General features: G+C 43.7%; 1 protein-coding gene across 1 annotated transcript; it reads left to right on the top strand.

The window, feature by feature from the left end:
- The first annotated feature begins 8,250 nt into the window (after positions 1-8,250).
- gpr35b (G-protein coupled receptor 35 b) lies at positions 8,251-10,884 on the top strand. The gene is made up of 2 exons (XM_041949902.1): positions 8,251-8,287; positions 10,003-10,884. Exon 2 carries the CDS (start codon positions 10,009-10,011, stop codon positions 10,876-10,878), a length of 870 nt encoding a protein of 289 aa, XP_041805836.1. The 5' UTR covers positions 8,251-8,287; positions 10,003-10,008; the 3' UTR covers positions 10,879-10,884.
- Positions 10,885-15,113: the final 4,229 nt, after the last annotated feature.

Raw genomic sequence — 15,113 nt, 5'->3', positions numbered from 1 at the left:
CTTTGCTCCTTAGTGTTTTCCTTTGTAAAGTATCATAAAAAATATCCCTGGCTGCTCTCCCAGTGATTGCTCACCACCATTCAATTCGCTCTCTGTGGAACAGCTCCAGAGTTTACACCCAGTGACCTGACTGAGTTTGAGTCGCAGCAGCCTGGTTCCTGTTTCAAGTTCGCATTTTTGCTCTGGGTACGCAGAAACGTATCACACGAATGCTGCTCTCACATTTGCATCTCATTTATTTCACCTTGTATCTCAGTGGCCATATGATATCCACTGTGGTAGGCATTTTTGCATCAAATGTGTTATTTTTCATGATTATTTTTCTTTTGTTGCTTGTGTGAATCATGTCTTTCTTTGGACAGTTTGTACTGTTGGATTCTGATTCTGGTGTAAATGTGCGCTTGGGACAGCGTGTGTGACTGTGATGAAGAGGTGGGTGGGATGGGGGGGGTGGGTTGTGTGTGTGCTGCTGAAGCGGGTGGCCTTATGATGCAATGTTCTGGCAGCAGTGTTATGAAACAGCATGAAGGCAGAGATTACTCAAACTAGGTTAGTGGAGCAGCTGAGCACAGAGCACCTCCAGTCACAGATTATTTTCTGTTCCTCACACACACACACACATTCACCCACACAGAAAGACGCAGGCACTCACACTCTCTTGTTTTTTCCTCATCAGACCCTTTTCCTCTTCCTTGTTGTTCATGCGTAATCGCTTAATCTTTTTTATTTATACACTTCCTCCTTTGCTTTGTCACCGCCCAGATAAAATATACTAAAACAGCTTGATGTTTTTATTCACGCACACATGTTTAAATCCTAATTTTCTCGACTTTTCTGCACAGTCTTTGCTCTCAGCCCTTTGCGTGTGTGTGTGTGTGTGTGTGTGTGCTGGTTTTCCCTCTCTCTCTTTCTCTCTCTCGCCCCGTGCATCTCCTCTAAAGCCCCTCTGTTCTATGTCTCCCTTGACAACGGCAGTGACACTTTGACCTTAGCTCTTACATAACCGCTGTGCGGCTCAGTTAGACAGCACAGCAAGGAGAGAGAGAGAGGGAGAGGGAGTGGGAGGAAGAGGAGGAGGGCTTCAGCATTGGCTTGTATATGGCAGACATTTTGTTGCCCGATGAAAAAATAAAAGGTGAAAAGAAGAGGCAATGAAGAAGAAGAGCTTAGAGCAGGGAGAAGCTGGAGGATTTTTGGGAGGCTGCCAGCAGCAGCATAACAGGATGAGGGAGCAGATGGAGGAGGCTGGCTGAAATTATACATAAATGGAGGGATATTTACATCATAGACTGTGTGACAGCAAACATGCACAGGTGAAAGAGCCCATGTCCAGCACAGTCTTTTAAAGCAACAGCCCTGTGGAGCTGGTGAGGGACAGAAATGATCCCTCAGCACAGGAGCATTATGATCTATTTACAGTTCACACCTGTCACGGTTGTTTTAAGCTCCCTGAGATAAAACACACAGCAAAAGAGCATCTTTTTGAAGGGACAAAATCTTTTTCTCGATTGGGAGGTGCAGCCACAGTAGGCGAAGGCCGACCCTTGTCGACGTTACCTTGGCCAGTTACACTGTACGAACACATGCGCGCCGACGCTTTGAATGTCGGGCAAGCAGGCGTTTTCTTGATGTGCAGAAGGTCCTGTTGTTAGGAATGGCATAAGGTTTTCTCCTGACTCAGATCAAAGCCTGTGTAGCCTTGTGACTCCCCGGGGTTGAATTTAAAGGCCTCGCTCACATCAAAGAGTCTTTGCAGGGATGAGGGACGAACTGTAACTGATTGGCTGCACATGGTTTCACTGGGGCCCCATGGCCAATCTCTCTGCCTTAGCAGCATCAGCTCCTCGCATTCCAGTCTATCTTCTCATGCGCCGTATTAGAAATCCTTTGCATGCATGTATATGTGAATAGGGCTCATTTGAGCTACACCTACTGTACATAACACTCTCCATGATGTGTGCTTTATTTCCTGATTTGCACACCCACAACAATGCAACAGCACGCACACGCGAATACACAGGTGCTGGACTGTGCCAGTCAGTTTATTGGGATTATTTCTGGCTCCTGCCATCCACAGAGATGTAATCCTTCATTCCCTTTTCCCTCATTCGGTTAAGATTGCTGTTTCTGCTCTCTGGAGGCACCATTAATCCCTCCCCTCCTGCTCCTCCCCTCCACATAGTCATGGCTCTGTAATCTGCGAGCTGCGAGCTTTGCTGCGTCACTGGGTCAGTGTGTCAGTTAGAGTACAAGCACCATCCCCTCCTGTCACAGTCTGCTCATCCTCCTCCACTCAACTCCACTTTACATCCTCGTCCTATCGCCATCTTTTCTATTTTTCATTGCCCCGTTCCCTTTATCTTCTCTGCTCCTGTTACCACTCCACACTCAAACACGTGTTTTTTTCCCCACTCTCAGTTTCTCCTTATCAGTTTCATTTTTCATACATTGTACAGCTCTAGGGTTTGATAAAGCCTGCAGAATAAATATAACATGAGTTCAATCACAGGTCATTAGGTACAGATTCATCTCACTGAGCCCTCCCACTTACCAAACTCGCATGCATTACAGGAGGAGCAGGGACGTTAATTCTTTTAGTGTTCTTGGTCTGTCTTGCTCTCAGTTGCACTGCTGAACATGAGCTGTTGTGAAGTGTCAGGAAGCAGCTCTTATGCCGTTTATCACACACTGTTTGAACATCAGAAATCATTAACACCTGTTTAGGAGTTTGAGCACAACCTGCACTGAAAGAAAACCTGAACGTTCAGAGTCAAAGCTGACAAGAGGCCAAACATGCTGATTGTTTTCACATCATATTATGTTAATAATTTTTTTTTCCATGCTTATTTTTAGCCTGAACTCAACCCATGCACTGAGCACTGCACCACAGGTAAATGAGGATTTTCTAAATTTATAATATTTTATAAATATTTTGTTTGTCTCACTGGTTTGAGGCAGACAGGGCTCATACTTCTACTCATAGCTATGTGAACCAATCAGAATTTAGCAGCATTTGAACTGGGAACATGATTGAACCACACCTGCACGACCGGTAAAGGAGATTATCTGAGTTTACTTCCTCATACATAATATCTAAATGTGTTTTTAAACTTACTATTATGTTATTTATACATGCATGTTTAATAGACGTACTTGAGATTTGAAATCAAGTTTTCAAGGGCTTCAAGTGCAGGTTTGACTCTACATAAACACATGAGCATATGAATGCTTATAGACCATCTCAGTTTAATCATAGTGTATCAAATATTCATGTCAGCAAATGACTTCCTTCTGCAAACATTATTACTGACATTAACTCCTCAGATTTGCACAGTCGAACCACATTTTAATGCACCTGAACATTCAGTGCCTGCTCAAGGGCACTCTGCGCTAAGTGCTGAACGGAGGAAGACCGGTTCTTCTCCTTTTCCTCAGGACAACTAGTCACATGAATCAAACTAGCAACCCCGTAAACATGAGCCCACTTCTCTAAACCTCCACCACGCACTGGCGTGCCCTCTAAAAAGGACGTGCCCTTCACAACATGTTGCCAGAATCAGCCTGGAAATGATCTTCGTGGCGTGTTTGAGACATGCTGACACACACACAGAGTGCCCACAGAGTTACACCAGTGTTTGAATCTCTGCAGTATGTCCAGACTTGTCTTGACAAACACAATCAGCAGCAAATCTCTCTCTCTCTCTCTCTCTCTCTCTCTCTCTCTCACTCCGTCACTCACCCTCTCCCTTCCACGTCTCTCTCTCTCTCTTTGTTCCCGGCAGAGCAGGTTCCACACCCACAGTACTTGAATAGAGGGAGAGCCTGCTGTGTTGACACACTGTGCCGAGCGTCTGATTCAGGTAATACATTATCAAAACAAAAGGCAGCCATGGCTGACGAAAGTGTGAATCTGGTCAGAGGCACTAATGGCGGCACTGGGCTTTAATGTCCTTTGCATGTGTGCTTCAGTGTGGGGACGAAAGAAAACCCTGCAGCTTTCATTTGTGTCCACATTATCACAGAAATCTGACGCAAACACAAATATGTGCCATGTAGAGACGTGGTAAGAGTAACAGGAGGTTGCCAAGGCAACTGGGCTGTGTTTATCTCCGGTGTGAATCAACGTGCTTTGCCATGTGAACCTGACCCACTTACACTGACACACACACACACACAAGGTTGGGCACATGGGATCACACATGGACACAGACAATGTGTTATATTCCTGTCTGCAGTGAATAAGGCCAGCTTGCACAGCCAGGTGGAAAAAGCTCCTCAGTATCCTGCACATTTTCCCCGCTTCCGCCTCCCATCATCTTGCTTCCTCCATCTTCGGCCTGATGATCTACATCTGCCATCCGCAGGGCACTGCTGGACACCCATACGCTCCTCATCCCGCTGCTCCTCCACCCTCCCCGTTTTCTTTCATCCTTCCCCTCAGATCTTCTTTGCCCTTTCATTTTTATACAAGAGCTCATGTTTTTGTGTTTAATCTCCCAACTGCCTCAAAATTTTTAATCAGAGAAGAATGGAACAACTGAAGAATCCTTTTGTGAGGTTGAGCTCACAGTCTTGCTGCTAGAAATAACTTGCCCTGTGAATTTCTCTGATACTGAGCAGCTCCTGTCTGTTTTCTGAACAGGTTTATCACAGTCTCCACCCTGACTTTAAGGCCATTTCTTCAACACATACAAACCACAGTGCATCCACATGTCTCACCCTTGTTTACTTTGCATTTTAAATCAGGCATGGGTGAGATTTGGTCATTTAGTTCATATATAACCGCCCAGATGACTCATCGCAGCTCTGCTGGCGGAAACAGAGACACCTAGTGTTGGGACTGTGGCGTGACATGCTGGGCTTATGTAATACGTGGAGTTTGCTCTTTAACATGCATGTTTCATGATTTTCAGTCCATATTGTAAACAGATTGCACGAACACATGATAAGATGCAAGTTAATTGTATTATGGGGTTCAAAAGTTGCTGATGAATGCATTGATTGCATTGTTGCCTTTCACACACACACATATCAGCAGACTGGAGGAGGCTCTGGAAGAGTGTGTTCCCAAAGCAAACAGACAGTAACACTGACACACTTTCTGATGGCTACACTGGACTGCCACTCCATGTGGCACAAGTGCCCGATCACAGATTGACAGCCCCTACAAACATCATGCAATCCCGCTGCATTATGTAATCCTTCATCACAACAAAAAGTTGGATTGGATCATTGAAATTCTGGCTGATGAACGCATTCATATGGTGCGGCTGATGCGTCTAACTTGACTGGCATCTATAAAAGTGCAAGCTGTCTTTGTTCAGCTGATATGTGTGTGCTGGATGCTGGATTTGGATGGGTGTATCACTGTCGTCGATGAAGTGGAAGGGAATGCTGTTTTTCAGATCCAGGAGGTAATAAGGGAGAGACAGGAGGACTGTGCAGAAAGTCTGCATTGCGTCACAGCAGGGAGCAGAGGAAAAGGGAGAGAAAGGAGACAGGAGGGGGAGAGCAGGGGCACAGCCAGGGGAGAGAGGGGTGTGTCTTCGCTGACCTAGTTAGAGCGATGGAAACCCCCCCCAACCCTTCCTCACCCTCCCACCCCCCCCGCTTCACTACTGACGTGTAAAGGGCACTTTCAAACAGTACCAGACAGACAGGAATGAACTCAGGGAGGCAGGAAAGAGAGATAGCCAAGCAGCGAGCCGAGAGACAGGCAGGGGGGCAGACGAGAGTCAAGAAAAATGAGCGAGTGAGACCAGCAGGCAAATATATCCACAATGATAAACCAGATCAGGGTAGATCTGGGAAATATCTCTGTGAAAACAGGATAAGCCAGAAGGGATTTAAAACAAATGAATGATAACAACAGACTGCATCTGAAGTATGAAACCCCTTCATATCCTGCGCAATATTGGATTTCTGCCTTTATTTTCACAGAATAGCATCTTCCAAGCATAAAGCAGCTTTTAATAAAATCAGAACATTGCTAAGAAATGCAATAAGTGCAAAAATACAAGATGTAATTCCTAATAAACAGGATTTAATCCAACAGTTCCTGTGCTTTTCAGGGCTCTTGTTGTAGAAATCTGAATTTCTATGGCCATTGTAATGTGAGATGGTATTTCTCATAATAAAGCCACTCCATGTCACGTTCGCACTCAAGGCCCACGCTGATTAACACAGTTACACCTATAACCTCCAGTCTTGTCTCTGATAGGATGATTGTTTCCCCCTCTGCATTCAAACAGTCCACGCTTCAGTTCGGAGGCCGCGGTCTAATGGAGCGAGCTGCCTATTTGGGCTTTAAAGGGCAAACCGAAGTTTTCCTGAAACCAAACTGTACCAACTAAAAATAGATTGAACTACATAAGACAACAAGTAAAAGGGCAACTTCATTCTGCAAACATTTCTGCTCCATCATCTGTTTTTGTGACATGAATTCTCAACTGTTCCGTTGAGCCCATCCAAAACTTTTTCCAGATTGCATTTTCAGATTTCCACTTCCCCCTTTACAGGCTCCTTCACCGAGTTTGTTTCTTTCCATCAATCTTTTCTCTCCCTTGTTGAATGAACTTCCAGCTCTGGGTTTTGTTGCTGAAGTCCATCTTCAGTCTGTCACTGCTTATATTCTTCTTATCTCTGCACTTTGCGCACCAGGGTAACCTCTGGAGTCGGTCCACCCAGACCGGTTGAACAGCAAATTGAGGTTTTGTTAGTACACTTGTATTTGTGTCCTGTTTTAACCTTGATTACTGAAGAACCATGCACAGAAAGGATCGTCTGTGAGCTTCTAATATGAATCTGTGCCTTCCCTTGCCAAAACAGTCATCCTTTTACTCTCTTTAAAGCATATTCATTCCTTCTCAGACAAAGCTGTCCTGTCCTAAACATTTAAGGCCGTGATACTGAAACAACCATTTTTGTTGCCTGGAGCCAGAATCAGTAACACTTTCTAAAAATTCTTTTCATTTTCTCAACAACTTGTTTTATTTTTCTCTTTTTGCAGCCATGACCTCATGTGCCAAGTGGAAGGCAGCCTGTGAGGGCACTCCTTCGCCCACCATTATCTGTTCTTGAGCACTCGCACGGCGTCGGAGCCGCGCTCTGTAAAACTTTATGATGCACACGGTGATTCATCATTGTAATCCTCTTCAAATCTGGTCAGCATTAATGACTGTTGAGGACAAGCAAGTACACTACATGTTGCATCACTCAGTTTCAGTTCCTGTTCTCCTGATTCCGTCAAATGTCGCAGAAAAACCAGACTTTGCAGTGAGCGGCTTCTGACATTGGAGTTGTGTCCAGGATTTGGGTCGTGCGACACTCAGCGGCTTAGTCACTCCGGTGAATACACACCCTCTGCCACAAACAAGTGAATCAGACCCCAGAAGACAAACAAGCACATAGAGACGGTAACTGTATGGAAAAACAAAGCTAAACATAACAACAAGAGCGACGCAGGCAGACACACAAACACACACTGTGATCTGTGGAGCGCCGTGTGGCTCCATCTCTAATTAAATGCCCATTAAGCGGGACATCTTTGTGTCACGTCTGGCTTGTGTGTGCGACAGGCGGACCAGCCTGTGTCCAAGCTTCTCCCCCTGTCTGTCTGCTCGGGTAGAGACACTTTGATGAGGACGTGTTGACAAAATGACTAAACAACAGGTTGGCCAGAGCTGCATGAAGGTAGAGAAAGGCCTGCAGATGTCTTGATGATTTCTCAGTCTGTTTCAATTATCTGTGTCTTATTGAATCCAGAAACTTGTTTACAAAGGTTCTTTCATGAACAGGGGTTCAAGCCAGTGGCCTGTGGCTGTTTCATCGTGACTGTCAGTTGTTGACAAACTTAGAAAGGAATTGCAGGCTAATTCTGCTTGTCAATTGGTGCACGACAATGGAAAATAAAGTGTGAGGCGAACATTCTTCCTACACTGACACACTTTTTACCTTCAAGTCATGTTGCTTTTCGCTGAAAGTACTCGTTTCCTCTTTTCAGCCAATAGAGAAAAGCATCAACCCATTTGTCTGACCGGAGAGGTTGTGCACTAAATCGCGCCATTGCACAACGACAAGATTTATTTAGCAATTTCCTTTTCCAGTCGGGCTTTGTCAGTGCCGCTCTTGACCTCCTGCTTTCACCTCCATGACAATGTGGCCTTGGCCTTCCCTCTTCAGCACGGTTGCTGGAAATTATCACTCAGGTGCAGACTTTGCATTCAAAAATGTAAATACAACAGCACTGACTAAAAATAGGAAAGAGGAAGCTACGTCGTCTGAGCATGTAAGTGTACAAACATTTTTTGTTTAGTTCATTAGGACCACTTCAAGTGCTGCAACGCTACAGCATAACCCTACAACACTTATGTGGTATGAGCGTCATACCACACCCGTCTGCATCTTTATATCTATTTGCAGCACGCTGATGTGGAACAGAAACATGCTGCCATGAAACCGTGTGGGGAACTGCAGCTGTGGTGTGCTGCTCCTTTCTGGGCCTGTTTGCTGCACTGCACAGTTTTAGCTACACACACACACACATACTGAGAAGAGGGGAAATGATGCAAACGCTGCAGACGTTCACACGACAGCCTGTTTCCAGAGATATGCAGCTGCCTTAAAATCACTTCAGTAAGATTCACGAACTGGAGAACATCTCATTTGGTAAGTTTGGTTTTAACTGCGTGAAGGTGTACACTATCAAGAAATGAGACGCGTTACATTGTTCCTGTTTCTGTCATTAGCCGTTGTTTTTCATAAAGAAAGATTGAGATGTTTGTTGAATGTTTGGAAATGATGAGCCAGCAAGTTCTTAAGGAAAAGCTTTTTAAATTAAAGGCAGTAATTATCAGTACTTTTAAGAGTAGGAACTGCAAGAGGTTCTACTTTGATAACATTTTAATACAGTGTGGCATGTAGTAATTAAATGACTGAACTATAGTGATCTTTTGAACATGCCATGTAAAATCAAAGGATCTTAAAAATAATGCTCACATGTACACTGGAACAGTTTTTAGTTGCCGTGATCATTCATCTTTCATTTACTAATGTAAGATCCTCAGCAGAGGCATTGGCAGGCTGACTTAACAAAAATCAACTGGATAGTAGTTTAGTAGATTAGTGGATTAGTAGTTTTTTTAAATGCAATATTCTCATTTTATTCTCATTTTTCTGTCTTGTTCTGCCTCTTTGAGTCAAATGTTGAATATGAATCTTGAAAGACAGTCTGCCGTCCAGCCAAATTCCTAGTTATTTGTATGTGTCAACAAGAGAAATCTGAGTGCCGTTTAAAGTTTTAATGGCAGCATAGTCAGAGTCACTTTGCAGAATGAGGTTAGTTTATTTTCCACCTCTCATGCAGGGAGCTCTTCAGGGCCAGTGGTAAAGGGGGGCGTCAACAGTTCAACACATCAACTCCCGTTTCCAGGTCTTGGGGAGTAGATGCAAACAAAGCTGGATGAAGTCCTTTTTGGCTCCGTAGGGAGCTGTGCAAACTCTACACTGCCTTATGTGATGTCACTTGAGTCAGCATCAACTGGGTCCGAACATCACAAGCTTAAAGATTAAAGATGCAAGCTCACCTGACATCTGTAGCCACTCCTCATTTCTGCCTGAGGCTAGCAGCTCGAGGCTACATTAGCTGCAATTAACATAACACCAACACCAAAGCTCTGATGGAGCTGTCAAGCTGCATTGTGGGCAAGGTTGGCAGCAGGTTTTGAGAAGGAAGAGGAATGTGTGGAATAAAAAAGATGGTATCTCTGTCTCTGCCGCACCGATTTTCATCCTTTCTGTCCATTGTGAGACTGACAATATTATAGGAGTGTTATAAAAAAAAAGCTTTAACAAGCAGAATGATTACAGCAAGCTGTGTCAATGTATATGTGAGTATTGTTTTTAGAAAGGCTTGAATAAATGTGAACTTGTATTTTTGTAAAGAAACATCCCCCAAGCCGTTTTGGATGACCATTAACAATATGTTTGTGTCTGGTTTGACAGATAACTATGTGCGGCAACACCACCAACATCACCAACATCACCACTGCTGGTTGCAGAGTGCACACCCTCGAGGGTTTGGCTTACAGTCCTGTGTTTCTTCTGGGCCTCCTCATCAACGCTGCTGCTCTTCGCGCCTTCATTGCCAAACGAGACTCCTGGACAGACACCCACGTCTACATGCTCAACCTGGCTATAGCTGACTGTACCCTCGTCCTCTTCCTCCCCTTTAGGATCTACGACGCCTTCTTCTGCATGCCCAAGACTCACCTGTGCACTTTCCTCATGTTCATACATTTCGTCAACATGTACGCCAGCATCCTGACCACAGCGGCCATCAGTGTCCATCGCTACTTGGTGATAAGGTTCCCACTGCAGGCCAGATCATGGAGGAAGAAGAAAGAGATAGCTTGTGCTACATGTTTGGTCATTTGGGGACTTCTGGTGACAACGAGTGTAATATACCGAGACGAGAACCACCCGAACAAACTCTGGACCTGCTATGAACGATGCAAAGATCTCCCACTGAAACTACAGTTTATTCTCCTCCTGGTATTTCTGGGCTTCCTCACTCCGCTGCTGACCGTTGTGTTCTGTTCCAGTCAGATCATCTGGATTCTGTTAAAGGAGGATAACAAGCCAGAGGAAAAGAAAAGCACCGTCGGCATAGTAACAGCAAACATGATTGTGTTCATCGTCTGCTACACGCCAATCCATGTTGGCTTTCTCGTCAACTTCTTCTACATTGTGCCTGAAGACTGGCAGTCTTTATACTTACCTGCACATGCTTATTTACTTACTGCCGAATGGATCGCTTCCACAAACTGCTGTTTTGATGTCATCAGCTATTATTTTTTATTGAGACGGTTTTATTCATAAGTCAGTGGGAGCACAATAAATTCCTCTCTCTCTGAAAACAGCATTTGTGTGTCAGTTTTTTTAGACCGCAGCACACAATGTAAATCATATTGTTAAATAATAATGAGCTATATTTATATAGCACCTCTCATGCAGGGGGTGTAGCTTGAAGTGCAATAAAGTAATGAAACAAGAAAAGAAATGGAAAGACGTGGGTTTGCAGAGCTTGCACCTTGTGTAGGCTTGGGTGAGGAATCCATAGTTAGATCAAAAGGTTGAGCTGCTGATTTTCTTATTTGGGGTTAGCGTGAGAACAACAGGGTAAGCTAAGCTCGTGGGGGTGCTTATTATGGCACAACATGCCCCCTTCCTTGATTGGAATGACTGAGCCGTTCCAGGATGCTCCTTTCATTCCCACTCATGATACAATCACCTGTTACCAATCAACCTGTTTACCTGTGGAATGATCCAAACAGGAGTTTTTGGAGCGTTCTCATTATTTAATCTAAGAAAACTGCTCTGCACCCACTTTTTTACTGCAGTTGTTAAATGGTAAAGGGTTCGGCCAACAGAATATACAGCTGTGTGTCATCGGCGTAACTGTGGGAATTAAGGTAATCTTCCCTGTTAAGGAAACAGGCATGAAAAAGTTTTCTCTCACACAAAATGTATCAAGCCTGATCCTACAATTCCCATAATACACTTCAGTAGTATCGTTCATTTGACCCTCCCTGCCTCCCGCTTCTTTCAAATGCCACACCTCCAGCTTGCAATGCAGGTTCATGATAAAAATCTTATGACTCAAGGCCAAGCCAAGATTTTTTAAGGGACTAAAAGTCGGGATATTTCGACCTCTGCTGCTTTGTTTTTGACTATTTTCTGATATTATTCTGTTTCCTGTGAGTCCCCTACTTAGTGGAAGTGCAATACATAAAAGCCGGAGTACTCCTTTAAATATGCAGCAAGTATCCAGCTGACTGCTTGCAATGAATATTATTTGACATTATTCTTTGTTATTTTGTCTTTCAAAATGTCAGCTATGTAGTTGTAAGTAAGTAGAAGTAGTAAGTGTTGATGTAAAAATGAACTTTTCAGCCTTCCCAGTTGGTTACTTGAGAAGTTGATTTGTTAATATTTGATTTTCACAGTTAATCATGACAGTTTTTATAGTGGCAGGACAAAGTGTAACTTCCCCCATAACATCTGGCTGGACCTAAATCACCAAGGTGAACTATGAGCTCTTCAGCTGCTTTCGGGATGTTCATTGGTTTGTGATTGTGTATGTTCTGGAATATAAATAACTGTTATGTATATTAAAGAAGCAGGATAAGGGTTATTCTCATCTCTGCACCAGACCTCTCAACAAAACCACAGACTGTATCGAGCTGAGCAGCGCAGACAGGCGATGTCTGGTCAATGCACTTGCACCCATGGGAGTTCAAGCATTTCACTTCCTCCAAGAGGCTGTAGATGAATGAAGGCCAGTGTCCAGCTCCCTCTTGTGGCCAGGAATGTGGATGCCTGAAAGATTTTCTGCTTTCTCTCTGCTCGGGGGCTGCCTGTGAAGCTTCAAACTGCCAATCTAATGAAAAATATGTCTCATTTGCAGAGAATAAACTGCAGTAATGATACACACATTACACGGATAGCTGTGAAGCCACAGTGCTGCATTTGTAAATGTGTAAATGTGTGTATACGCGTGGGCACGTGCGTAATGATATGCATTTATTTCAGTGAGTGCATTCAAAAGCACACGCGACAACATTAGCAGTCAATTATATAATGCCATTTAATAGCAGTACTCCAAAGATTGATGGATATTATAACAGCAGTATCTTAGCAACTGCAAAAACTCAGCAGGCATCAGTCAAATGAGAAGGCTCAGTTCTGGCTGAGATCAGGCCTGCAACTCTACTCTAATAACAGCAAACAGCTGAACTCAGCAGTCAGCCAAAGTCACGTAAATACTGTACATACATCTTATTCACAGCGTTGTCACCGAGAAAAAGAAAAAGTCACACTTCAAACACAGTCCTGTCTCAGAAGAGCATGAATGACCCCCCCCAGAATCAAACTGATACACCGTACCTTCAAGATGATTATTTACACTATTCACAAATGATACAGAACAGCTCCTTTTTCAAAATGCAATGCAAGTGTTTGTGCTTTTCCTTATTACTGCACAGTATAATTACTACAAACAAACAAAAAAGAATGCGTACATTCATTCACTCAGGATGCTGACAAGTATTTTCAAGATCCTCCAGTATGGCAGTTGGTTGGCAATGACAGACAGACAATCACTAGACTACGGAACAAGACAAACAGTCCAGAATGAGGTCCACAGTCACAGCATTTCAGTCCAGTCGAAGGTTTGCGTATGAACTACTCGTAAATCATCATTATTACATATCGGCTCTTCTGGAATAAACACAGTTCATGTCTTGGTGTCAGTGAATACATCACAGTAAAATCATAAAGGGCATGACAAAGTGTCTGTATTCCTTCTTACATATTTACAGGCTATAAGTATGGCGAGCGTCAGAGTAGTTTATAAATAGACCCTCAAACACTGTTGGGAGCTGGAAAAAACAAAAAATTCAACAGTACAAGCCGACATCGAAATAAAAAAATAAACATTCAGCATGTAAGGTCAAAGGCATACATGTCACAAGTATACTGCAATAATCCAACAGCACAGTGCCGGAGGTGCACTGCTGACTGAAATGGTCTTCATGGCACTTTGAAACAAGTTTTCTCTCCATTTTTTTCAGGCATCAGTAAATCATTCGTGACTTGGGTTGGGCACACAGATGTGAAAAAAACAACACTGGTAATATTTAGTGTCTCTGTGATTTCAGTCTTGGAGCAGGTTGATGTGAAACTGATATGAAAACAGATTTTCATACATTAATAGCTATAATGACGTGATAAATGTTTTTTTGTTTGCAAGCTAGTGCCTGATATCTTTTTTTTTTAGTTACTGTTTGTCTTACATTATCATTTTTATCTAAATTAAACTATGTACAGATAAACCATATATTGCTGCTCATTACACGGTCAGCGCTAACCAGCATTCATTTGTCGTCTACTGACTGCGACCGAGAGTGAAAATCAAGTCGTCCGGTCAGTTATAACAGAAATTCTCACTTTTTTCCACAGTCGTTGTTGGTGCGCCTCATTTCGTCAAGTCTTACTTGCTTTTTGCTTCTGCCTTCTTAATCTTGGCCCTTTTCTTATGACTTCCACCTCCTCGCTAGCACACCCATACCGTGTTGTGTTGATCTAAACACCAACCATTTCATGACACTTTGATGGGCAGAATATATAGTCCCATTTGCCTGCTGGGAACATTTCCATTAGCCCTACTGGCTTTGACTTAAACCGGGGTTTTCAATCACCACCACTGTAACTGTCACTTTGCTCTGTATCACGTCTGTGGGACCTTGACCCACTGTGGGCTTAAGGGGAAATTTTGCCCAATAAAACCAGACTGAGTTCTATAATGCAGCATTAATGAATGTCAGTGTGTGTCTGTGTGTGCAGGTATGTGTGTGTGTGTGTGGAAAAACCCTGCGGTGACAGTGAAGGACAAGGTGTTTATATATTGCAGTGCATTGACTTTAAGTTCTCTAAAACACCTCTCTTTCCTCCATTCTTTCTTCGTGTCCCGCAGTGTCAGTCCAGCGCTCTGGTGCAACGTCCCCAGACGTCCACGTGGAAATATTGGTCGTTAAAGAGTACATGGAGTGTAAGGAGGCAAACGAACAGAGCGAGGGACGGCCGGCATGCCGTCATTACAAAGAGCATGCGGCTGGCAGAAATGATGCTGACATATCAGTCCTGCACTCTGCTCTCCGAAGACGTGAGTTATGGTCCCATATCCCCGCGAGACAGGTTGGAGGCATTTGGCGCACACGTCGTGCTTCTCGTACACACAGAATACTAAATACCCTCCGTCACCTGTACGAAAACATGTATGCACCTACTGTATGTGTGCAGCAAACGAACCAGAGAGGAGGATTTTGTGTTTCCTCATCATCCATTAGATTTACAGTCAGAATGACTTGTCTGATGAGTCACCTGCAGCTTCAGATACTTTTACGGTGTTCAGAATTTGCAATTTCACCTCAAGTACCTAGTTGACAATCAGACCAACAGGTAATATAGAGGAGAACAGATGGGTGGCAGTCTTGTTAATGTTATCCAAGAGGGGGAAAGCATCCCACTCCTGCAGCACTATTTGACTGGCTCTG

The sequence above is a fragment of the Chelmon rostratus genome, chromosome 12 (genome assembly GCF_017976325.1).
Source record: "Chelmon rostratus isolate fCheRos1 chromosome 12, fCheRos1.pri, whole genome shotgun sequence".
NCBI lineage: Eukaryota > Metazoa > Chordata > Actinopteri > Chaetodontiformes > Chaetodontidae > Chelmon > Chelmon rostratus.
Note: the sequence above shows the minus strand (reverse complement) of the source record. Positions and strands in the feature narration are given on the sequence as shown.

Excerpts from the sequence above, each read along its gene's own strand:
- gpr35b (XM_041949902.1), top strand. The coding sequence starts at position 10,009 with ATGTGCGGCAACACCACCAACATCACCAACATCACCACTGCTGGTTGC.